This window comes from Lissotriton helveticus, chromosome 3_1 (assembly GCF_964261635.1).
Source record: "Lissotriton helveticus chromosome 3_1, aLisHel1.1, whole genome shotgun sequence".
Lineage (NCBI taxonomy): Eukaryota > Metazoa > Chordata > Amphibia > Caudata > Salamandridae > Lissotriton > Lissotriton helveticus.
The window spans coordinates 639935998-639961649 of record NC_136061.1 but is presented as its reverse complement, the minus strand read 5'-3'; the positions used below and the strand labels follow the sequence as shown (position 1 = coordinate 639961649).

The 25652-nt window shown below is 42.0% G+C and overlaps 1 protein-coding gene across 1 annotated transcript in view; it reads left to right on the top strand.

Moving 5' to 3' along the window:
- The window catches only part of ADGRB2 (adhesion G protein-coupled receptor B2), a 1067283-nt gene that overhangs the window by 553630 nt on the left and 488001 nt on the right, over window positions 1-25652 (top strand). The window contains exon 7 of the mRNA XM_078680649.1: window positions 16765-16871. Coding sequence (XP_078536775.1) covers window positions 16765-16871 — 107 coding nt within the window. The remainder of the gene's footprint in view (window positions 1-16764; window positions 16872-25652) is intronic.

The window sequence follows — 25652 nt, the reverse complement described above, 5'->3', positions numbered from 1 at the left end:
ATGCATGTTCATCGACTCCACTGTCAGATTATTTTCTTTCTGCAATCGGATTCGGACTTGTGCTCCTGTGCTTTGCGTCAACACAGTTCCTTCCCTAGGTCGGCACTGTACTTTGATCAAGTCTACCTTGCTTTCCATCTTGAATCAATGTTTGAATACTTTGCTCGAGCGGGGTCCAGGTTGGCCTTGGCCGCCTCCTGGGCCTCTCCTGTATGGTCCCGTTCCTGTCTCTCCATCGCATCTTTCCACCATGCCCCAATGAAGATTAAACAGACGCCATTTCAATATGGTCCTGGCTGCCACCCAAAATATCCCCAGACCGATCTCAGTCAGAACTACAGTCTGTGCCTGCCACCAAACACAACCAGGCCTCATGCAACACTTTCTGTTCCTTCTGCTCTAAAAAGAATCTTTGTGACAGTCGCGCTAGTCAACTCGTGAGGTCACATAGGGGCGGAAACGACATCCCAGGGCACTTTGACCTTGTGAACATTGAGGGGAAGCAACACTCACATTTGTCAGCTGCGTAAGAAGAGGCTTTCTCCCCTGGAAAAAGTTCTGTCTCCGGCCGGTAGATTGAGGACCTTCCGACAAGCTCAGCAGTCAGTGAGTACAGCACCCCCTTACCCTCCACACATCACTCACCCTGAGCAGCCCTTCAGCCAAAGGGCACTCAGCCACTCTGAAACACTAGATACAGCCTTTCAAACCACCACTGCCTTCAGGCCATGATCAGCACTGGCAAACCGGCGTCCAACGCCCAGCCAAGTCTGGCCCTGTGCCGAAGAAGCCTTTGAGACTGACCGCTTTGGTGCTGACCACACCACCACCAAGCCGATCCTCTGCACAAACCAGCACTAAAGGCACCATCAGAGTCGAAGACTTCGGCGTCGACCAACAAGTTTGACTCAGATGGAGTCAAACTGATTCTACATAAGATGCAGGAACAGCTCGACTCAAGGCAGAAACACTTAGTCACCCAGGTGGGCTGCATCCTTGCCCATCCTTCAGGTCCTCCTGCTCCACCCTCGGAAACTCAGCTGTCCTTTGAGTTGAAGAACTGTAATCTTCATTCTCAGGGAATACTTACTAATAAAAAAGAACTTGTCACAGAAGCTGAAAATATGAAAAGACATCTTTATTACATTTAATAAGTGAGGCCACGTCACACAGAAGCCGTAGCAACTGAATGAGGCAGTCTGAGGAATACAGAGAGCAGAGGCCTTATATATACGCTCAGAGTTACAAAACTCAGCATAAAAGTAAGGGGCAGTCCTTGCTTTTGCAAGCATGCAAAATGCCTAACATTCCTTCTTACACAAGCCGGACAAACCCATAATAAAAGGACCACAACCCATATCATAAACAGACCATAAAAGAAGGAACAGAAAACAGATAAGGGGTGTGTGTGTGCATACCAAACTCTACAATGTCCTGTGCTTTGATCCTCAATCTTGATCAGCTAAAGGGCAGAAACTGGTTTAACAAGGTCAGCTTCAGGCAACAGGGTCAGTTCACTCAGGTCAAACAGGAGTCAGCATGAACTCGAGCTAAGGTCTACATGTCCTTAAAAGACTGGTTTCAGCCACAATCATGGCCTATGTGAGGGCAACCACAAAATGGCTGCCATACACAAAATGGAACCCACGGGTTCAGAATTCACAGAACCTCAGACCCTCCTTTTGCCCTTACATAGGCAATCACTCAGTCTGTGTCTGAATCGATATCAATATTATCCGTTATTCCCTTCACTAAGGCACTATTACTCGAGTTATCTTTCATGGAACACAAGGGATAGACTTTGTTGGCATAAATAAACATTGTCTGATATGTCCATACAGACCCATTGTAACTAAATGGCAGAACCAAAAATAGGGAATACCTCTATCTGTAGTATGTGGCATAAGACCACACACCCAACAATTAGTGGTGTTCATTACTAACTGGTGTTGATGCAGAAGCTGTACAAAGGAATTATTAGTAAACTCTGACCTCCTAACCAGTTCATGTTCAGGTAAAGTATGGAAAGAATGCAAAGAAGTAGTAGTAGGAAGAGACATAGGTTGGGAGGTGTGTACAGATGTCAACTGGGTAGCAAAAACAATCCCACCCATCAGAGACAACATCATGCTTACAAACACTAGAAAACACGTTTGTAAGAACATATAGGAGAACAGGAGAAAGTAATGACCACTATTACAAACAAAATTTATCGTTTTTCACAACCCTAAGCAGAAAGCAAATCCTAAAATTATCTAGTAACATTTTTATGGCTCTATGGCTCCTATGCATTTCAGTAATTTATTATATGTTCAGATGAAACAGTGGCGAGAGGCGAAAAGGGAATACTCTTCCACAGAGAATGGACTTTATTCTGCTTTAACTAAACAGAATACTACTTTAAAACAATGCCAGCAAAATAATAAGAATCAGTCTCCTAAAACCCATTATTTGCAATCGCACGGAAACCACTTGTGAAACCAACTATGCCCAGAGTCCGTTCAAAAGCCTCTCTGGCAGGCTTCTATTGTCCATCAAATCTTCTTTTGTTGTTTCTTCCGCATGGGCCTCTTCATTCAGGTCCTTCATGTAAATGGTGCTTCTCAGTATCCGTTGGAGTGCCCTCCTGGCAAACACTCATAGCTCATTCGAAAGTCTCAATGTCTCATGGCAGTGCACCAGTATCTCTCCTCTGCGGCAGACACTACAGATAGCATGATCTTCATTGATCATGAGCACAAATCATCTCGTGCAGACCCGGTACCATTCTCAGACTCCAACACTCATCATTCAGTGTCAGAGGACGCTCAGGCTGCTCTTTCATGGGCACCAGAATGGAGTGCCTTTTGCCAATCTTGGATTCTCCTGTGCACTGCACTTCCGTTGGAGCAAAGGAAAAGGGGAGGGGTGTGTGTGTGGCCATAAGTCAGGCCAAGGGGCTCAAGGGACTGCACACTGTCAGAGGTTACCAGCACATGACAGGCGCTCTTTTGCACTGAAATTCTGGTTCTGTGACGTCCAATGCCGTCTGATGGAGCAAGTGCAATGCTTTAAACAGTTCATTGTATAACAAGGGGACTGAAAACAGGTGGCCTGCAATCTTCAAAGGAGTGGCCATACGCCATGGGACAATTCTGCGTTGAAATACACTGTCATTCTCAAAGGCAATACAAAAACAAAGGCAGTAGGCAAAACAGTGCCTCTAGGCTCTTCAATTGGGTTTCCGTGTGAGAGCATATCCTCCACCATCTAAGGGTAGATAGCGACATGGGAATTCTATCTGAATGGATGTCCTCACACATAGTGGCATCGTCTAATGGGGTAAACACATTTTATCTCAATGATTACCTATAGGTGTTCCTAAATTCCTTATCTAGAACATCTCAAAAGAAAAATCGCATAATACAGATTATCAGGGAAAACAGTCTGGTTATACAAAAGGGAATTATACATAAGATGAGGGTCCATGGTACATTACTGCAATCTGAAAGTATGAACCTGAATAATTCACCAACAATAAAGAAATGGGCTAACTGGTGAAAAGAATATGGAAAAGGGAAATGGAACTAGGCCACAGCTAAAATCCCAATAACTAGGCACCATGCGCTTGGGTGATAGTCAGGCATGTGACACAATACCAAGAGTATGGGTGATACACAAAAGGTCAAAATAATACACAAATTTAAACTCTACTGCTGGCCGCTACACCATATACTGTAATCTCAGCTAATGTTCCAGTTCCTTCTTCAGGGAAAAATGAAACCTGGTTTCCTTTATGGTACAAGGCCATACACTACTTAGGAAGCAGAACAAAACTGACTAATGTAATATAAAAATTAGGTCACCATGCACAAAAGTCACAGATCTATAATTTATCCTTACGTCCAATTCAGGATACATAATTTTAGGGCTGCCTGTTCCTTAAGGGGAGGGGCAGTACGTGACTAACAACATGTGACACACTTTGATTCTGTATATCTCTTTTTTATTTTCCTTCAAATACCATTAAAGCCAAATTTGACATACACTGATGAAGTGTCTGTTTTTCTGTGAAATTTAGTGTCAAAGCAAATCTACCCAACTGTTTGCAGGATACACATCGTCATGTATATCCCTTCACAACACAGGTAAACTTGTAATAGTATCATAAGCAGCAACATAAAACAAAAACATGCAAAAAAATGCACAAAACTGACATGTCAAGCCATTAGATATACTCGCTGTATATCAAGCACAAAAAACATAGACAAGACAATAACATATGTAAATGAGCGATGACGCACCCACTTCAAGTCCTGTACTTTATGCACTGTGAACCTGCAGCCCAAAACCCACTATTGAGGCCTTCTTAATTTGTCAGGTTTAAAATCCTTACCCTCCTTTTTGACAGTAGATCACCAATTAGTGGATATCTGCTGTCAAATACAACTTTCAGACACACAGAACCAGCAAGAACAATTCATGATAGAACCAAATACACAAACATGAAAAACGCATGGACATTTCTTTCCAAAGGAGTTACGCAAAAACACATCTCATTTCAACCAACCTAACTCACGTGTCTTGTCAGCCTTAAAATCACCCATAACAATCCATGAATGATCTGTTGGCAGAAGCAAAAATAAAATAAAAATACACAACACACAAAAGAGAGACATTTCTCATAAAAACAGACATCAATTATAACTTTTAATCAGAAGACAAAACATAATACACATTAACAGACACAAAAATAAATTTCCATTACTTAACTGTTACCATCTTGTCAGTCACCTTGCAACATGAAGCCCTTTTATCTTTCCAAAAGTAAAATTCTTTCACTGACACTCCATGTTAGCCTTGCGCCACAATTCGTTCTCACTTAGGCATGTAGCCTTCAAAATTTCAATAAAAAGCTTCATCTTATTTTCTGTCTAAGACTTAATGCAATGCTTCATTTTCGGTCAAATAAAAGCCACTAGCAGACATTATTTTTAGAGGCAGAGATACAAATATATCATTTCTGCAGAGCATTTATCATGTGTTGGGACTTTCAAAGAAACCTTTTTCATATTTTTTCCCTTTGGAATTAAGTTCTTTAATTTTATTAATATTCTTATTTAGAGACCAGAAACCCCACCTTTTAGAGGCCTATTTAGCAAGGTCATTCTGCATTCCACAGAGACAAGGCCCTAATTTAAAAGGTCACAAATGTCAACATGACAGCCTCTTCCATTGTTTACAGGAAAACTAAAGATAGCATCTTAACGCAACTTGAGCAGCCTGTTCTCCTAGCCCACAGCTTCTGCTCATTCTGAGGCTGACAAAGGCGAAAGGCCTTCCTAATTCCTAACCTGCAATAATTCACTCTATTTTGAAAAATAATTTCTCCTTTTTAGGCGCTAAAAATTATCTCCATTCCCAGATTATTAAACAACAGTTACTGTGAATAATTCACAGAACCTAATAACACACAAACCAGTTTTAGAACAAATGCTTGTTGCAATGGTACTCATTTCATCAACCTTAAATGGATCTCACTGGGTCATTTAAAAGCAAACCCCAAATGGGGACAGTCTGCAAATTTGTATTACACCTAAATGTATGCATTTACTGAAGCCTAAAGCACTTTAAAGCTATCATAAATGGCAAGAATGCTGTTTTAAAAGGCATATTTTACCCAAATTTGACTTTGATGTTTGGGGCACTTAAAAATAAATATCCTATACTTGTGATACATATTAATCATCCTCAGAATGTTCTTTATAAATTACAGAGATTTTTAATCAGACATATCCCATGTAAATGTTTAGAAAAATGAGTTTTGTACGCCTGCGCTAAGTGAAATTCCATATGCTAATGTTCTCATTATGCTGTACAGCACAACTTAAATTAAATTTTAATGCTTGGATGTAGTTTAATAAACTGTCTGTTCACTGGCGTGGGTGAGTGAATTTAGCTGCCCCATGACGACTAAAGTACTCTACAATCAAACTCCTGCTCAGGGTGGATCCTTGAAAGGGACACTGGACCTGTATCTAACCAGGGTGACATCGGCCATTGCTACTATCGAACACAGCCTTCCCAAAGATGTCACATGCTGTGAAGGACCCCCCTCAACTCCACTTGATTCGCCGAACACTGTATTGTTGAAAGAGCTAAATGGGATTTGTAACACTAAGTATAACATTATATCGCAGGAGGATGAACAGACTGGTCCCTATTCACGCCCTGTGGGTTCTGGAAGTCCTAAGCCCAGAAAACCGCGGCAAGTCATTAACAGTTCCCCGGTAAACCCGGATGTTGCTTTAGTAGAAATTCCCACCATCCAATCGATAGATTGTCCACAGGTGCCTGTCCAAGGTATTAAACGTAAAAGTGTAGCTTACAATGGGAGACCCTCGAAACACCCAAAAATCACCTTAAAACCACTTATGGTTACAGTTGCCACCACCCCTGAGAGCCCCAATCAATTACTGGAAAAACCTGTATCCCTCCTTCCAGCCACCCTGCTAGCTAGCCTAGAAGAAATGCTTAAAAACCTGCTTGTCCCGATAATCGACAGGATAGAGAGAATTGGGGCAAAGCTCGCAGAACTAGAGGTAAACAACCTGACAAACAAACAATCTCAGAGCATAGCTGCTTTAAATACCTATGACATCGTTGTCAATCATAAAACCCCCCTGGGTCAACCATCGGACCCTGAATCCCGAGCACCTAAAAGTAAGGAGCCTTTTAATAAATGCATTACAGCCAACTGCTCTATCTCTAGAGCACGGCCGACCCAACTAGGTAAGCATCCCGAGGGTCCAGTAAAACCCAACAACTGCATACATTTACCACCAGAGGCAGGATCCTATGTGTGCGTCCTATCGGGAGTGCCGGAGCTCACTGTTGGGAAAACTGAAGACCATCAGGGCCTTAAAAACAAAGTTCAGTATTGGCTGACGAAAAACAGACCCCTCCCAACTAGTATCAATGGTAGAATTTTGAGTGTGAGAAGGGTGGGGTGGATAGGGCCTCGGCCTAAGAACATGGTAGGTGATTTGGTAATTGTCAATTTTAAGGATAGGCAGGTCGTTCCATATTTGCGTAGCTGGGAGCCACAAAGAGGAGATGGGCAAATAAAAACACGAGAATTGTATCACTTCTACCCCCGTACCGCATATACGTTGAACTCTGTTTAACATCATTAACTAAGGACAGACGCTATAGCCATGATGCAGTCCATCTGCCCCACTTCTCCCGTTTATAACTGGTTAATGTACTTTTGTTCTTGTTTTTTAATTGTAAAAACCTTTTTTAATGTAATATCTTTTGCGCAATCTTGTGTATATTTTAATGAAATGAATTTTGTATTCTGTATGCTTTTATGGTTATTTGATTGTAACCGAATAAAGTACTTGTGACTGAATGCTTGGATGTCATAGTATGAGCATTAAGCTTCATGAATAGTAAAAAACGAATTTTGTAGAACTTATTTTTAATTATTACTTTTCATAATTAATACATTTTTTTAATAAACCCAATTATTTTTGATAATTCCACATATAAGAGCAAGCTGCATCCCTTGCCTATCATTTTTAGACGCATTCATTTATAGGCCCAAGCACAGACGCCTAACTTGAAACATGACAAAATGTTTGCGCCATTTTTTTCTTTCTAAAAAGGACAATTTTATTTCGCTACAGACCCAAGAATATGCTTACAAAATGTTGCTTAATAGACTGAAAAAATCAAGAAAAACCGCAAACAGACATTGGGCTCATTTCAGACATAAACAGAAAAGGGTAAAAACACTCAGGACACACAATACAGCGCGCTTTAGCCATGCATCTCGTGAATAGCGCCATCGCTATGTACTTACAGAAGTTGCACTAATGGGAAACCCACATAGACATTTAAACACACATTTAACCCACAAATCAATACTCAGGACAGAAACTAAGGACAGCCCACAGACTGTACTTAAACCAAACCATTTGTAAATATTAGTTGTAAGTCATATTTACAAGAAACGCTTCTCAATTGTGTTTCAAAAAGACTGCAAAAACAGCCCAACAGACTGAAATATGTCCAATAAGCGAAAATACACTCAATTCACTAGCTTTGGCTAGCAGAACACCAAACAAAATCATTCTGCATATCTTCATTCATAAAACTGCGCAGGACAAAGGATCCTTGTTTTCTATTATGTCATATTTTTATTCCCTGGGGATATAAAATCACCAAGGAAGAAATATGTTTGTAAATCTAAACCTATTTAGATATTCCCTTTAGGGGGGCCGGCTAATTTACTTCACATCACACTATGGTACCTTCCAAAAAAGCAACACAATTTTCCATGTGAGCTTACAGGCAGGCATGCCAAAAATACTGCGGAATACGCAAGTATTATAATCAAAGTGGTGCTTAAGGTACTTTTCGTACGCGCACCGTTCAACTAAACCAAATAGAGAAATATCTCCTCATTACCTGCCTACACAAATTGCAATTCGCATATCCAAACCTATACAAATCCAAAGTTGGCCAACACAAATTCCAAAGTTCCAAAGCTGCAGTCCCAAATTTGCTAAGATTAGGCATCTTATAGCTCACCAATCGAGCTTCAAACTTCAAGGGGTTATCTCTACCAATACACTCGCAAATATACAAGCCCCTCGGCTTTGGTAATTTGCAATAACCAAATCAAAAACCAAGAAACCAAACCCCTCGGCTTTGGTAATTGCAATAACCAAATCAAAACCAAGAAACCAAACAAAGTCGTGGGAGCGACCCACTTGTACTTCTTATTTTTACTAATCAAAAGGTTATCCAAATTCTAACTGTCAAGTTCTACATGACCTAACGGTCTTTTTTAGAATACTCACGCCAAAAAGGTTCTCAGTCAGGAGTGACATCATGTGGAGGATCAAAATCAGGAAGATCAGAAATATACTGGGCTGCAGAATCAAAGAATCTCCAGAATCCCTGTGCACAGAGTACCTCCTTAGTAGAATCCAGTTCGTCCTCTTCAGTAGATTTCAGTCCTCTGACCAGATCACTCCCACAGAAAGTCACTTCTCTGATGAAGCCCACGTTGGCCGCGCCATTTGAAGAACTGTAATCTTCATTCTCAGGGAATACTTACTAATAAAAAAGAACTTGGCACAGAAGCTGAAAATATGAAAAGACATCTTTATTAAATTTAATAACTGAGGCCACGTCACACAGTAGCCGTAGCAACTGAATGAGGCAGTCTGAGGAATACAGAGAACAGAGGCCTTATATATATGCTCAGGGTTACAAAACTCAGCATAAAAGTAAGGGGCAGTCCTTGCTTTTGCAAGCATGCAAAATGCCTAACATTCCTTCTTACACAAGCCGGACAAACCCATAATAAAAGGACCACAACCCATATCATAAACAGACAATAAAAGAAGGAACATAAAACAGATAAGGGGTGTGTGTGCATACCAAACTCTACAATGTCCTGTGCTTTGATCCTCAATCTTGATCAGCTAAAGGGCAGCAACTGGTTTAACAAGGTCAGCTTCAGGCAACAGGGTCAGTTCACTCAGGTCAAACAGGAGTCAGCATGAACTCGAGCTAATGTCTACAGGTCCTTAAAAGACTGGTTTCAGCCACAATCATGGCCTATGTGAGGGCAACCACAAAATGGCTGCCATACACAAAATGGAACCCACGGGTTCAGAATTCACAGAACCTCAGAGTAGATCTTGAACATTCAGGTTCCGACAAAACAATGCAGGAAAGTGGATAAGACTACCAACCCCCTTACCACATGCACTGCCATCAAATTGTCCTGTTCCTCAGCCATCACCCTCCTCACATGCTTCTCCAGGGGACCGCCTTGACATCACACCTCAGGGGTCTCCACACTCTGACAAATAGGGAGCTGGGGTGGAATGACACATTTGACACTACCCAACAGGGTGTCACATGGGGCACCTACGATGTAGACCCACCAGGGAGTACCCACCCCACCCGTCCCGCCCCTCCAGATGATTCCACATCCTTTCAGGAACTCGTTCATACAGCTTCCTCCTTTCATAAGGTGGGGCTCCACACTGTGCCCTTAGCGGAGGACTCCCTCTTTGAAACCCTCTCCTCCAGTCACTGTTCCACGCATTACCTCCCCATGCTCAAGGGCATGTTACGTCACACCAATAACATTTTTAAAGACCTTGTCGGATCTAGGGTTTTAGCACCTTAGGTGGAAATAAAATGTATGGTCTCCTCTTCTGACCCCATTTGTATTCACGATCAGCTCCCATCCAATTCTCCAGTTTTCTGGTAATCACCACTGCCCATAAGCAAGTCAACTCAAAGGCCAGCTGGGATGCCCCGCCACCAGATAAGGATAACAAATGCATAGATACGACAGGAAAACATGTAGCCGTGCAATCAGCTAGCCACTGGCGCATTGCTAATTCTGTTAGCCTTCTTGCAAAATATGATCGTGCCCAATGGGTCCTAATTGAGGAGCTCCTATAATACCTCTCTGAAGAACATAGAAAATGGGGGCATTAGTTAGTTTTGGAGGGCCAGCTGGTCTCAAACACCTCTATTTGTGGTGCCATGGGTGTCATGACACCGCTTTCAGAGGGTAAATTCCAGCTATCTGCTTCGCAAACATGCTTGGCTTCATATCTCTAGCTTTAAGATAGAAGTTCTGCAGAACCCGAGTGAACATGCCCTTTGATGGTGAGACCTACCTTTAGAAAAAATAAAAAAGGATATGAGAGACCTAAAGCCATGGGGGCACTGCAAACACCCTCTCCCGAGCTGCTTTTACCTCACCCCTTACCATGGAGGCTCAAATGACACCTCCCCTGAAGCGCCCATGTAATCAACAGACTCAGGGCCAGCAATCCTCTCCCAAAGATTATGTTAGAGTGTCCTATAGGTGCAGAAATTCCAGAAACCTAGAAAAGAGCAGCTCCCCCCAAAAGCTACACCCACCACCAAACTCGGATTTGCCTCTTCCCTGACCACACAACATCTGTTTGGGGGTGCCTAGAAGGCTTCTTTCCCACATTGCACACTCACAAGTGGGTGTTGGTGATTATCCAAAATTGTTAATGTCTGTAGGTCATTTCAACATTTCCCACAATTTCACCTCGCAAACACAGACTTTCAATGTAACATTATCGGCTGCTCACAGAGGAAATCAAAACCCTACTCTTCAAAGAGGCTATAAACCTGTCCCCTGCCATCAGCCAAATACAGGAGTGTACTCGCTGTACTTCCTAATACCCAGAAAAGACGGTTCCCTCAGGACCATTCTCGACCTCAGATCCCTAAACAAATACATCCTTTCAGAGTATTTTCACATGGTGACCCCTCAGGATGTCATTCCGATTCTCCAGCAAGGCGAATTTATCGCTGAGCTCGACCTAAGGAATGCCTATTTCCAAATACCAATAAGTCTGACTGCTCACCAGTATCGTAGATTTGTGATCAGGGGAAATCATCAGTTCATAGTTCTCCCATTTGGGGTCACTACTGCACCTCAGGTGTTCCCCAAATGCCTTGCAGTAGTGGATGCACACCTGTGCAGACAGGGAGTCCACGTTTTCCTATATGTGGAGGATAGGCTTACCAACAGTGCCATCCAACAGAAGTGCCACACAGGTCACAATACATCTGCTTCATCACTTAGGGTTTACCATCAACACCTCAAAATCCCAACTCCATTCCCTTCAGAACCAGCTCTACCTATAGACTATTCTCAACTTGGAATTAAGCATTGCCTATCCAAATCTTGCCAGGACCTAGTCCTTTTAGACACTTCTCCCTTTGTTTCAACCAAATTAACAACTCAGTCAGAACAGTCATGCGCCGCCTTGGCATGATGGCCTCATGCATTGCCATAGTACCTCATGCCACGCTTCACATGCCTTCCTTGCAAGAATGTTTAGTCCTAGAGTGGTCTTAGGTGGAGGGTCACTGGGACAATCTAGTGTTGATCGGCTGTTGGCGGAAATGCTTCCAGAGATGGACAATGATTTTGCCTACCTCCATGAGAGGGAACTCCATCTGCAAGTCCTCTTCCTTTACTTTCACAGATGGCGATTCCCGCAGATTGACCTTTTTGCAACTGCAGACAATGCCAAATGCCCAAACTTCGACTCCAGTTTCCCACATCCACAGTCAAATGGCAATGCAGTATGGATGAATTGGTAAGGGATATTTGCCTCAGCTTTTCTCCTCTCCCTCATCTTCCATTTGTTGTTTGAAGGCTAAGACAGGCATCCCTCAGGTTCCTACTGGTGGAATCCACTTGGACACTCCACCCCTGGTTAACGACTGCTTCAGCTCTCACTGCTTCTGCATGAGAGGCTCCCAAACAAGCTGGACCTTCTCAATCAGCACCCAGATGCCAGGTCCTTCAACTTTGCGACCTGGCTTCTGATGTCAGTAAATATGGTTATCTTATTCTTTTCCAGCAAACACAAGGAGATGTAGGACGGAGCGCTGAAACTTTTCAGACACTCATCCCAGTCACTGTTAAATCTGGGTTGGATCTATCATCCTTCCTGGGCTCACTTCGCCACCCCAGATCAAGCCCAGCCAAATGCAAATCAGTCCTGACCCTGTTCCTCACAGAAACAGTCCAACCAAACTGCCAAGCCAGGTCTTCCCTGCACCAGAACCAAGCATCCTGGGACCGGTTTTGGGGTAACACCCCTCATCAGCCAGGCTAGCTTGAATTCAGTGGCAAAGAGAGCTATCTTAATTTTTTACCTGAATACATGAGCATTCACTAGAAGGCGCGTAGAACTACCACCTGCGTCTGCTACACAGCCAAGTGGAAGAGATTTGTCTGCTACTGTCACTCTAAACAAATTGAACCATTGAAAGCCACAGTACAAACAAAACATTGTCTGTTAATTACATCACTTGCAGGTTTATGAGCTAGCTTTTTCCTCTATATAATTACATCTAGCCGCCATGGCTGCTTGCCTTTAGAATAGACAACACATCTCGCTCTTCAGGATACCAGATATCGAAGCTTTCATGGAGAGTCTCAAAAGGGTCATTCCTCCCTGTGTGCCAACACTTACCCTACTGTTGCACCCCCTGGAGTTAGAATAGTAATTTTGACCCCTACACTATCCAACACTTACCCTACTGTTGCACCCCCTGGAGTTAGAATAGTAATTTTTACCCCTACACTATCCAATACTTACCTTACTTGCAAAGTAATATTATGCGTTGTAATGGTATGCGTTGTAAAGGTAGTATGCGATGTAAGGGAATGCGTTGTAAAGGTAGTTTTTAAAAGTTTGTTGTAAATGCATGCGTTGTAATGGAATGCGTTGTAAAAGATTTTGCGTTGTAAAAAATGCGTTGTAAAGGTAGGCGTTGTAAAAGTATGCGTTGTAACGTCATACATCCGTAAGCGCTATATAAGTTTTAAATCAATCAAGCAATCTTACAATAAAACGCATCAGCGCACAGCAGAATCCTCTAGAGGCTGGAATCCGATGCAGGAGGCAGTGGGAGGGCATTGTCAATGACCTCAAGGATCTCCATTTTGGAGCCAGGGACCCGTAGAAGTTAGGGGGCATTGAAACATGCTGGCCGAGCTCCGCCACAGTCTAAGTTACAACAGGCAGAGCGGAGCGGAATTCCACAGAGTTTTTATTCAACTCTGCATAATTCCGCGTAGTGACACTCCCTGAGCTTTGCCCACCCCTGTTGCTGTCACCTCACTCAGGCATGTCAGTGAGCTTCAGGCATTAACCCTGGAAGAACCTTTCTTCCAAGACAATAGAGTTAGAGTTACCCTCTGCACCAACACCAGTTCCTCCCTAAGGTGGTCTCTACCTACCATTTAACAGTCCATTCACCTTCTAGGTTTTTCCCCACAACCTGATTGAGTTGTGAAACCGGTCTCCATACGATGGACGTAAAACAAACCCATATGTACTACGTTGATAGAACCAGACCATTTAGAAAACCAGAACAACTTTTTGTTGCTTTCTCTGGACCCCACATAGAAAAGGCTCTATCCAAGTCAGGCATTGGAAGATGGATAGTTAAATGAACCCAGACATGCTATGCAAAAACCAATAGAACTCTACCTACTTCTTCTAGAACACACTCTACTCAAAAGAAAGGAGCATTTATGTATGGCGTTCTTGGGGATAATCCCAGTAGTTGATATATGCAAAGCAGCTACCTGATCCTCACCACACACTTTCACAAAACATTTCTGTATGGGTGTCCTAGCCTGCCAAGGGCTAATATTGGTCAGACAATTAATTGTACACTCTTTTATTTTACTGCAACACCCACTGACTAGCCACCGCTTTTTAGGAGAACTGCTTTTCAGTCTATTCACAGCATGTTAATCTACAGCCACACATGCCTCAAATGAAAAAGTTAGTTACTCTTGGGGTCTTAAGGGGTTACTCCGCCCACGGCACCCCATTCTCCTCCCTACCTTGCGCTTCTTTGCACACTTCACTTGCTGCTGCTTACAAATCCCTTTTAATAATTTCCACCTAGCATTTAGACTTTTTAAAATTGTGTTCTACTGAATGTATGTTTGTTTAATTGAATTTGACTGCTGATCCGAGGGCTGATAACCTCCAGGTTCCCTGGACTGCCATTGAGAGTTGCCATTTTGGGGCAGTGCAACTCTCTAGCTTAATTGGTGGTCGGGACTATAACTATGGAATTTCAGTGTTTTTTTTAAAATGTAAAACATTATGAATTAATCAACATACCTATAACTTTATTTTAACCTTTTTTTTACGTCTGTGAATTTCTGAGGGTATTTTGCCCAGCGAAAATAAATATAAATTGGTGTATGTGTGTGTTTGTATATATCTATGTATAATATAATAAAGCTTTATCCTATAACTGACTGAGTGTATGTTAGACTGTTGTCACTCTCTTTATCTAACATGATAAATGTAGATTACTTTCATTCATCACAACTAAATGTGCATGTGGCCTCGTTCATCACACCTGTGTTCGTTAGTTCACAGGATGTGCATGCTGTTTGGGCGACCACATTACTGTTCAGGAAATCTCTAAAAACTTGGTTGTTTCACCTGTAAAAATTCCTGGGAATGGATTTCCCCACCTGGCTTGGTCTCTATCCTGCTTCAGCGCCGGAACACTCAATTGAGTAGCTGTGCGCTCTATAAATAATCATTTAACATAACATAACATAACTTAAGTACTCCTTCCTAAGCTCTATACATAAAAACACACACTCTATGTCGCCTGAGAACCTGCCAATTTGGCTATGTTCATCTAGTACAAGCTGGGTGAGTTTTGCTGTCACATTTACAAGTTGCCCCTCAGCCTGCGGTGGTCCTGCTCAGAGATAAGCTGCTTCTGCATCAAGGCTTACACTGTTCTTTACACATGGACAAGGGTGCAAAGCATTCACACACAGCACTCTATGCAGTGCTGTTGATGGGAAGTGCAGAATGGATACTTCGTAGTAAACCACATTGGGACGATTGTTTAGGTACTGCGCTCACTGCTAAGCAATGGGGAATGGCAGTGGTAAATGATGCCACATGCTGCAGACAGATCCAGTAGGAACAGGAGGGGAGGATCTCCTTTATTAAAAATATCAAACTCTTATAGTTGAACGTCAATTAATGCAGTCTATACACTTAAAAACTGTTCTTTCACGTACTAGCAGATGTCTTGAGTCATATGTTCTCTAGGACTAGAACCTACTCTGCACCATATTACAGAATTAACACTGTTAACCATGGAAAATACAATACTAGCTCATATATGTGTACATTAAGATATTGCTAAGTGGACAACTAGAATTGAATTGGTTGCAATACATTAATGTTTCCAATCAGGACTGAAAAGAGGGTAACTGCAACTTCATTGGATACAAAATATACATGGATGCATCCAAAAGATCGGCAAAAATGATAAGTGCCACTTCATTGTTTGCATAAAAGCATAGAAATGTATCCAGCAGAGTAGTAGAGAAAACTTGAAACTGTAGTAACTTTAGAGCATTCTCAATTGTATCCATTGGAATTGCAGCGGAAACCTGAAACACAGTTGGCTAGAAACACACTTGAATGTATCCAACTGAATTCTAGAATGAACTTGAACAAAAAGACATATTATTAGGCAGCTAAGTCTTTGTTAAGGGCATTCGTCAACAAACTTTGCCAAGAAAACTTGCCACTTGTTAACATTATACTCTACACAATGTGCTCAAGAAATGAAAACATTTTTAGAGTACCTTAGCTGCATGATACTTTGTAAGACACGTGTAAGTGTACACTGAAAAGCAAGTGAACGTATAGAAAAGCAGGTTTACAATTTACCCATTCTGCATTGCAAGGTTATGCAGGATGAAATGTGAATGGCTCGTGCATGAGATAGGACTAACAAGTGCTCTATGAACATGTAAAATGATTTGCAAAGATATAAACCACATAATTAGAAAAAACATATTTAACTACCTGAAAAGTAAATTACTTCGAAAACATGCTCAACAAGAGATGAACACGTTTTTAAAACTCTTCTTCCTCCTTCTTCTATAATGCAACCCAGAGAGATGAGCTCATTATGCAATAGCAAGCATGCAGGATCTGTGACAAACTACCACAGGTGACAAGACATGAAGGCAAACTTTTAACCTTTAAAAAATATGATACATTCCTCCTTTCCATGTTTTCAGGTCAACATGCTCCTAAATTCCAAAGTGCCTAACTAGCTTTGCGCCATATAAAAGTTCTGAAAATAAAATTGAGTTTGTGTTCTTGTGTTTTTTTCTAGGCTCTGCTAGCCGCCAGTGTTTGCTGAATGAACAAGGTGTGGCAAACTGGGGTGCTCCCAGCTTTGCCAGATGTGTGTCTCACGAGTACCGACATCTTCATATTGCTGTAAGTGGGATTTGCACTTCTTTCTCTGCAGTCAGTCTTTTTAACAATGAGATCATCTTAATTCCTCTTAATAACAGTGTCATCCAGTGACCCAGATGAGATCTTGGGACACTTTCAAAATCCTTTTTAGTCTATATGGGCCGATTCACAGAACTAATCTGATATAAAATCCTAAACTTACTACTTTTGGTATTCACAGAAGGCATTTAGTAGTAGTAAAGTTAGGACTCCTAACTTTACTACTACTAAATGCCTTTTGTGAATACCGAAAGTCATAAATTTAGGAATTTGTCTCAGTTTAGTAATAGTAAAGTTAGGAGTCCTAACTTTACTACTACTAAGTGCCTTCTGTGAATACCAAAAGTAGTAAGTTTAGGATTTTATCTCAGATTAGTTCTGTGAATCAGCCCCTACATTCCTACGGCAGCATGTTGAGTAGGTCCATTTAGTTCACAGCAAAAGTCCTAGTGTTTCTCCTTCTATTTCAACAGAATAATAATTTCAAGAAATACTAGTGTTTTGTAGCATTCATTCTCATTTGTCAGGGTTTTTGACACCTTTATTTTTTTTTAAATATCAATCATTTAAATAGAAAAAAATCCTCAACTGCACTTATATATTTTTTCTCCTGTTTGGTTGTTCTGTGTTGGGTTCTCTGTATCATTTCTTATTCCTTCTTTTATTTTTCTTTATCTGCTTGAGTAGCAGGCCTTGTAAAATCTTAAAAATGCTACTAGGCCTGCAGGTATCGTAACTTGAATAATCTACTCAACCTAACTGTAATGTACTTGACAATTAAACCAGTCTCAAATGTGTGACCCTAGGCAACTATTTTGTTGTATGGAGCCTCCTTTTTCTTCATTATTGCATAGGAGAGTACCTGTGAGTTCAGCATATCTGCTGTACAAAAAAATGTATCTTTTTTTGATTTATTAGACTTAACTTTTGCTCTATGTTATTGCTGTAGAACTGTAGTTATCAAAAATAAGATTATGGATAAGTGTATAGCAAATGTGTGTACAACTAATCAGTTGAGCAATAAAACCTAATAAATAAAGTTGTTACAAAAACAAAATACGTTTGCTCTATGTATAATACGAATCTGGCCCACACATAGGGTACACATGACCCCTGACTTGCCTCTTAGTTCACTAATGGCATTTTTGCAGGGCAGGAATAATTCTCAGTTCATGTTTAAAAACTCACTTTTAGTAAATATCGTTCCAAAGCATGATGTGGTAGTGCACTGTCATTTACAGACAGCACATTTTCCATTGAAATGGCCACAAACTCTCTCACTAACATGTCGTTTTACTGAAAAAACTATAGCGCGTCTAAGCAATGTTTGAAAAGTGAGTTTCAACAAAAATATTTATCATTTGCACATCACAAAGTAAAGTGTTCTTGTTTTCACCCTATAAAAATAGTTTCTTCATCACACAGAATTAAACAAATTTGCTGTGATAACTACTGAAATATATTTTGAAATATTTGGGCAGTTCATTGATTAACTATTTAACTGCTGTGTTAGGAAAAAATCCTTACATCTTACAACCTTTCATTTCACATGATTTGCACAGCATTATTGTCAGGCAATTCAATGTACAAAATAATAACATTTTACTGTGAGAGAAATAAAGTAAATGTAAGAATACTAACTTAGTTTTGACTCTGTCTCAATGCAGAGCAAATGTGAGAAAGATAAAGACAAGATTTAAATGCATCTTTATTGCTCATTCACTTTGTGATTTAAAAGAACACTTGATATTATGTCTGCTTGTTAGAAAGGGCTAAAAGGCCCTAAAAATAGTTTGCCATGATTACATCTGACTCTCTGAGGCCTGAGTAGGGTCACCAAACTTTTATGTTCCTAGATAAGCAACAATGATTGATACAGGCAAGCATAATTAATTTCCAAACCTGAAGTGTTCTAATGTCAGTATTGCAAGATATTGCAATCCAAAGTTGTCATGTGTGAAAAAGACCCTTCTTTATCATCTGAATAAGGGTGAGGGAGAAAGGGACAAATAACATATTGTGTTATTAGGAAGATGGAGTCTAGTAGTACTCTCCTAATTCCTTCTCAGGCGATGGCGAGTACAACTGTTCGCACTGCTACCTCATCCTCAATATAATGATCCTCCTAATGCACAGCTTTTTTTCTGAGGATGATCCTGCACATGTGAAAGAGAACTCGTCCAGCTGTACTTTCTGCCAAGGAGAGTTCAGTAAGATATAAAGACTCCTGGGCAGATCTACAAGGAAATGCCGCAGCATGACACCGCAAGCCCTTTGGCTGCGCCACGCTGCGGCACTTCCAAAGCACAGGAATGCGACATATTTACAATAATATGTCGCATTTCTGTGCTCTCCCCTGGGTTGACACACAAACAGCTGCCATGCGCTGGGGCAGGAAACCTTGAACCATGGTGCAGGGTGCCTGCATCATGGGGAGATATTTTTTGTGCAGGAGGGGGCACCTTCCTGCACAAAAACAATCACTACAGGCAGTTTCCTAGTTCAATGTGTGCTGTAGAATGCAGCACGCTGTAAATGAGGAAAAAACGAGGAGAAATTGAAACATTTCTCCTCTTTGCGCCTCACTACGCCACCCCTGGGGAGGCGTAGCATTGACATGCATTTCCAGATATACGATTGCTCGTAAATCTGGAAATTTTTCTCGTTCCATGGGTGTTTTGTAGGAATAGCAACACTCATTAAATGCCCCCTTCCACGCAAAGTGCTGCGTGTGAAGTGCCATATTTACAGGAGCGGAAAAGTCATGCAGGGTGGACTTTCCTCTCCTTGTAAATATGGAGAAAGGAAATGCTCCTCCAGGATGTCACAAAAAGTGATGTGCTGGTGGCGCAAGGAGGGTTGTAAATCTGCCCCTACATATCTTCTTTGAGCTGAAATCACTGAGACCTTGCTTGAGATACTGACATTAGAGGCGCATAGAATCAAAACACCGGGTCATACCAAATTGCGTACTCACAAGCCATACCACTGTGCTCAATTGAATAAGATCACGGATTGTGTCATTCGTTCCACAATAACGGTTGATCGAGATAATGCGTACATGCCTTTGTTCAATTCTTTGATAGTACAGCAAAATGGACTCTACATATTCTACCTTTGATTCTTTACATACTAGTAGCAAATAGCCCTAAGGATGTCAAGGTCTTATATGACCAGACAAAACACGTTTCAGCTAGAATCAGCATTGAAGAAGTTATTAATAAAGAAGATCTATTTCCATAACTTTGTTTACAGGACCATAATTGTGTGCAAGTGCTTGCATATTTATATGTAGATTGTGAGATGTGTGCCAATTTGGGGTATGTTGGAGATGGTTGTTTCCCTAACTGTTGCTGAACACTGTGAGTGATTGAAGTAATTGGACAAGATAAATAGGTAGCCACTGATGTTTGTGTGCACCTGCAAGAACTCTGCCACCCATTGTTTTGCCAAAGAAAAGGAAAGAGGCCTGATTTTTTAGACCCATATTTTGACATTCACAGAGGATTTGGATAAGAGAACATGTCTATGTAAGCCTGATCACTGTTGATTTCTCTGAGTCTCTAGTTTTCTGAAATGTCTGGTGTTGGCAGGTAACTCCGCCTTATTTGGGCCAGTAGCAAATCAGCATCAATTCATGCCACATGCAATCTCTCTTATCATTCTCTGATATCTAGTTTGTGGATCCCTGTTTAAGCCATGAAATCTGCACTCATGTCTGAGATCCTCACACTCATAAGACCTAGGGTAACAGACATTTGGGTCAAACCTTAGGAGGGTTATGTTCCTGTGTTGGGGAGACTGAATGTGTTGATGGAAAATGTGAAAAATCATATACATCTATTGTTCAGTGTGTTTTCCCAGCCACGTAGTCGGAATGTGGGCAGTGTACCACCAGCGATAAAAACGGTACTTCAATATACAGCTTACCCTCTTCCTGCCACTCTCATCAGGAGATTTCATGTAGACATCAGGGTATGTCCAAATCTTGGTCACACACCAAGGAACCAACTCTTGCACTAGTCGTGATCCAGCCCAGGGCCATCGGCAACGCAGCAGCAAATTCACAACACTGGCTGCCTTTCTTGACTGAACTCCGGAGTACAACATAACTCTGGGACATTACTCCTTCTCCGGTGCTGAGTACTGTGCCAATTCCTTGTGCATCATCGACGTTAGAGAGTTAACTCATCGTCCTTTCGGACTTAAAAGCGAATCTGCCACATCCTTAGTCGAAGTTGTGCCCAACTTAGCATCTCTCACAGCCGCTTTCGAACCCATTACACTTCCGCTGTCGCATAGATTCTCAGTCCAAGATCCACATAATGACAAAATGATCACAATGAAGAATAGCAAGAAGATGACTATAAAAATCCTGTTTTGGCTCTCCTGGAGGCCATTGGTCTTGACACTTCCCCTGATCCTGGACTAAAGTTTCCACCTGGCACCTCTGTGGAGCTCATATTCTTCTTCTTTCCCTGTGCGAAAGAGGCACAACTTCTTGACTTGATGATAACATGCCCCTGTGATGTGCATTACATAGGCATGACGACAAGAAAAGTAAGCGTCAGAATAGGAGAACATTGGAGCAATGTACGTTGCAGATGAGCAACAACAAAAATGGCAGAACTTTACCTTAAAGAAGGTCATACAACACAAGAATGCAGGTGGATAGTTCTAGAACAAGTCCAAGCCGAATTAGGCGACATAGAGAAAGTTCTTTTTGAAAAAGAACAGTGGTGCATTTATAAATTATCAACACAATACAACTGACTGACAGATGAAATACCATGGGGACACATCATACAAGATATACATTAGATCATGCATGACAACACCACGGATGGTTCTTACGTGAAGAACGGCACCACCCAGGTGCCAACATGGGCACAGTACTCAATAGGATGGATTTACACCACATCCTTGAAAGAACCACAATTCCCACAAATTTGGTAGTTCTGTAGTCCATCTCACGTGACTGTCACTTGACAAAGAAAAGGAAGTATGCTAACAAACCAGATCACCAGATGTGAAGAACCAGTAACGTGAGTCCCCCTTGGTGTAGGATTCCCATCAACGGTCTTGTGATGATCAATATTATCATTTGGTAGTCCTATTCGGGTATTGTGTCTCTAGATCATTGAGACCGGCATACCCCGAAAACCAGATAAGGGGTAGCGACCCACAATCACTTGGTACTACCACATGTTGTTGATGTGGTGGGAAGTGCAGTGTGAAAATTATAATAAGTGGTGATTTTTTTAAAAAAGGATAGGGAGCTCAACCCAGAAAACTTTAATAATTGTCTGCCCCTTCCTTACTAAAAACAAGAACAGTGAAATATCGTCACCGCAGTACACACAAATAGCTGCGGGGAGACCAACATGTTTCAGCCACTCAGGGATTAGTCCTTCGGCTTTCGTCAGGGTCTCTGTTCTATATCAATACTACTGCATCAGTCGTGAATACGGTGTGAAAAATATGAAAAAAAAAACACACAAGTGAAAAGACCAACAAAGGATACAATTTTCCTTCAGTTGCTTCAACTCCTCTCTTCGGCACCTGGTTAAGTGTGTACTATTTAGGGAGGACAAACGTACAGGAAAAACACAATCTATTACCCTGGTCTGTGAACAACAAAATAACTTCTTTAACAACAATGTATATATCAGCTTATTTACTCACCCAGTGTGTCCGGGGAGTGGACCTCACCTCTTCCTGGACCTGGCTCAGGATATGTGAGACCCCGCTCTACAATAACAAAAACCGACTACGTCAGCTACACAACCCAGGCAACCATGCATGTAGCTACTCTGGTAGTGTTTAGGTCTACGTAATCTCAGGTATTCCGTATATGGAGTCAAATGGCCCCCATCGATAAGTTCACAACACACCTACCCTCCACCTCCCTGCAAACTACAGGCTGAAGCAAACAAGGGTTTGCATCATTGTAAATATATAGCGCAAAGCTCACAGAATAGCCTGCCCAAAGCGACTAGCTGCTAAGGCAGGTAATCATACCTGTCCGTCGGTGTCCCGGGCCGTGACTGAGTCAGGGGGAGGCACCATCCCCACAGGACTCTGACTCCTTCACTGCTTGGCCGGGGGACACTCAACCAATCACAACCAGTGAGGGAGGGGCTGGCCAGATCACAGCCTCCTCATCTGTCACCCTTTTCTTGGTATTGTATAATATAAATATCGCGTACCTCATTATTACCGCACCGCCCTTGATTCCAGGACCAGATATCTCCACTGTCCCGCGCGGTGTTTACTCTAGCATTGAGGCATTGAGAGCGTCCTCTCGCGAGAACGGGCCGGTCTGGAACTACAAGATGACATCATGTCATGGATGTTTGTAGTTCCAGTCCACAACGCGGAAAAGATTCCGAATTGTTGCTCCTGGCGTAGCCCAGACTGTGTCAAATGAGCCGCCTTAGCTCCGGACCGGCTGGAAAGTAACTCGGCCTGGATGCAGTTGGCTTCCCACCCTGGGGGTAAACATATAATTGAATTATGTCGAGCGCTCGTTCAGCCAATGAAAAAGAACTACTCGATGACATCACGTCAAAAATGAATGTAGTTTTTTATATTACTTCTGGTGCAGTGCTCGTTCTGCCAATACACACGAAATACACGCTGACAACATGTCAGAGAAAAGTGTGATTTCAGAATGGCAAGTGCTGAAAAGCCAAAACGACTTTTCAGCACTTGCCATTCTGAAATCTGCTGACACGCTTGTGTCTTGCCTGTGATTATTAGCAAAGTGTGCTCACTATTCAGATGCCCACAACCAGTGGTAGAATAATAAAAAATCACACTTTTCTCTGACATGTTGTCAGCGTGTATTTCGTGTGTATTGGCAGAACGAGCACTGCACCAGAAGTAATATAAAAAACTACATTCATTTTTGACGTGATGTCATCGAGTAGTTCTTTTTCATTGGCTGAACGAGCGCTCGACATAATTCAATTATATGTTTACCCCCAGGGTGGGAAGCCAACTGCATCCAGGCCGAGTTACTTTCCAGCCGGTCCGGAGCTAAGGCGGCTCATTTGACACAGTCTGGGCTACGCCAGGAGCAACAATTCGGAATCTTTTCCGCGTTGTGGACTGGAACTACAAACATCCATGACATGATGTCATCTTGTAGTTCCAGACCGGCCCGTTCTCGCGAGAGGACGCTCTCAATGCCTCAATGCTAGAGTAAACACCGCGCGGGACAGTGGAGATATCTGGTCCTGGAATCAAGGGCGGTGCGGTAATAATGAGGTACGCGATATTTATATTATACAATACCAAGAAAAGGGTGACAGATGAGGAGGCTGTGATCTGGCCAGCCCCTCCCTCACTGGTTGTGATTGGTTGAGTGTCCCCCGGCCAAGCAGTGAAGGAGTCAGAGTCCTGTGGGGATGGTGCCTCCCCCTGACTCAGTCACGGCCCGGGACACCGACGGACAGGTATGATTACCTGCCTTAGCAGCTAGTCGCTTTGGGCAGGCTATTCTGTCAGCTTTGCGCTATATATTTACAATGATGCAAACCCTTGTTTGCTTCAGCCTGTAGTTTGCAGGGAGGTGGAGGGTAGGTGTGTTGTGAACTTATCGATGGGGGCCATTTGACTCCATATACGGAATACCTGAGATTACGTAGACCTAAACACTACCAGAGTAGCTACATGCATGGTTGCCTGGGTTGTGTAGCTGACGTAGTCGGTTTTTGTTATTGTAGAGCGGGGTCTCACATATCCTGAGCCAGGTCCAGGAAGAGGTGAGGTCCACTCCCCGGACACACTGGGTGAGTAAATAAGCTGATATATACATTGTTGTTAAAGAAGTTATTTTGTTGTTCACAGACCAGGGTAATAGATTGTGTTTTTCCTGTACGTTTGTCCTCCCTAAATAGTACACACTTAACCAGGTGCCGAAGAGAGGAGTTGAAGCAACTGAAGGAAAATTGTATCCTTTGTTGGTCTTTTCACTTGTGTGTTTTTTTCATATTTTTCACACCGTATTCACGACTGATGCAGTAGTATTGATATAGAACAGAGACCCTGACGAAAGCCGAAGGACTAATCCCTGAGTGGCTGAAACATGTTGGTCTCCCCGCAGCTATTTGTGTGTACTGCGGTGACGATATTTCACTGTTCTTGTTTTTAGTAAGGAAGGGGCAGACAATTATTAAAGTTTTCTGGGTTGAGCTCCCTATCCTTTTTTAAAAAAATCACCACTTATTATAATTTTCACACTGCACTTCCCACCACATCAACAACATGTGGTAGTACCAAGTGATTGTGGGTCGCTACCCCTTATCTGGTTTTCGGGGTATGCCGGTCTCAATGATCTAGAGACACAATACCCGAATAGGACTACCAAATGATAATATTGATCATCACAAGACCGTTGATGGGAATCCTACACCAAGGGGGACTCACGTTACTGGTTCTTCACATCTGGTGATCTGGTTTGTTAGCATACTGCATTCATACCTCTGTACTATTGACAAGGTATTGAAGAGTAGAGGACTACGGTTGAATCCTCAGTTTAGACCCCTAAGTTTGTTGTTGTTTGTTGATTCCTTTGGGGGATAATACTTAGGCTTGGTCGTTAAACATCCCTCTAGCCCTGCACTAATTTGTATTTTTTCAAAGAAAAGGAAGTAACTTTCTGTTCAAGAATAAAAACCCTGTGATTAAAAATGTAATCACTACTATAAATCGGAGCCTAAAATAGTGGCTATTAATCTACATGACAAAGACCAATAC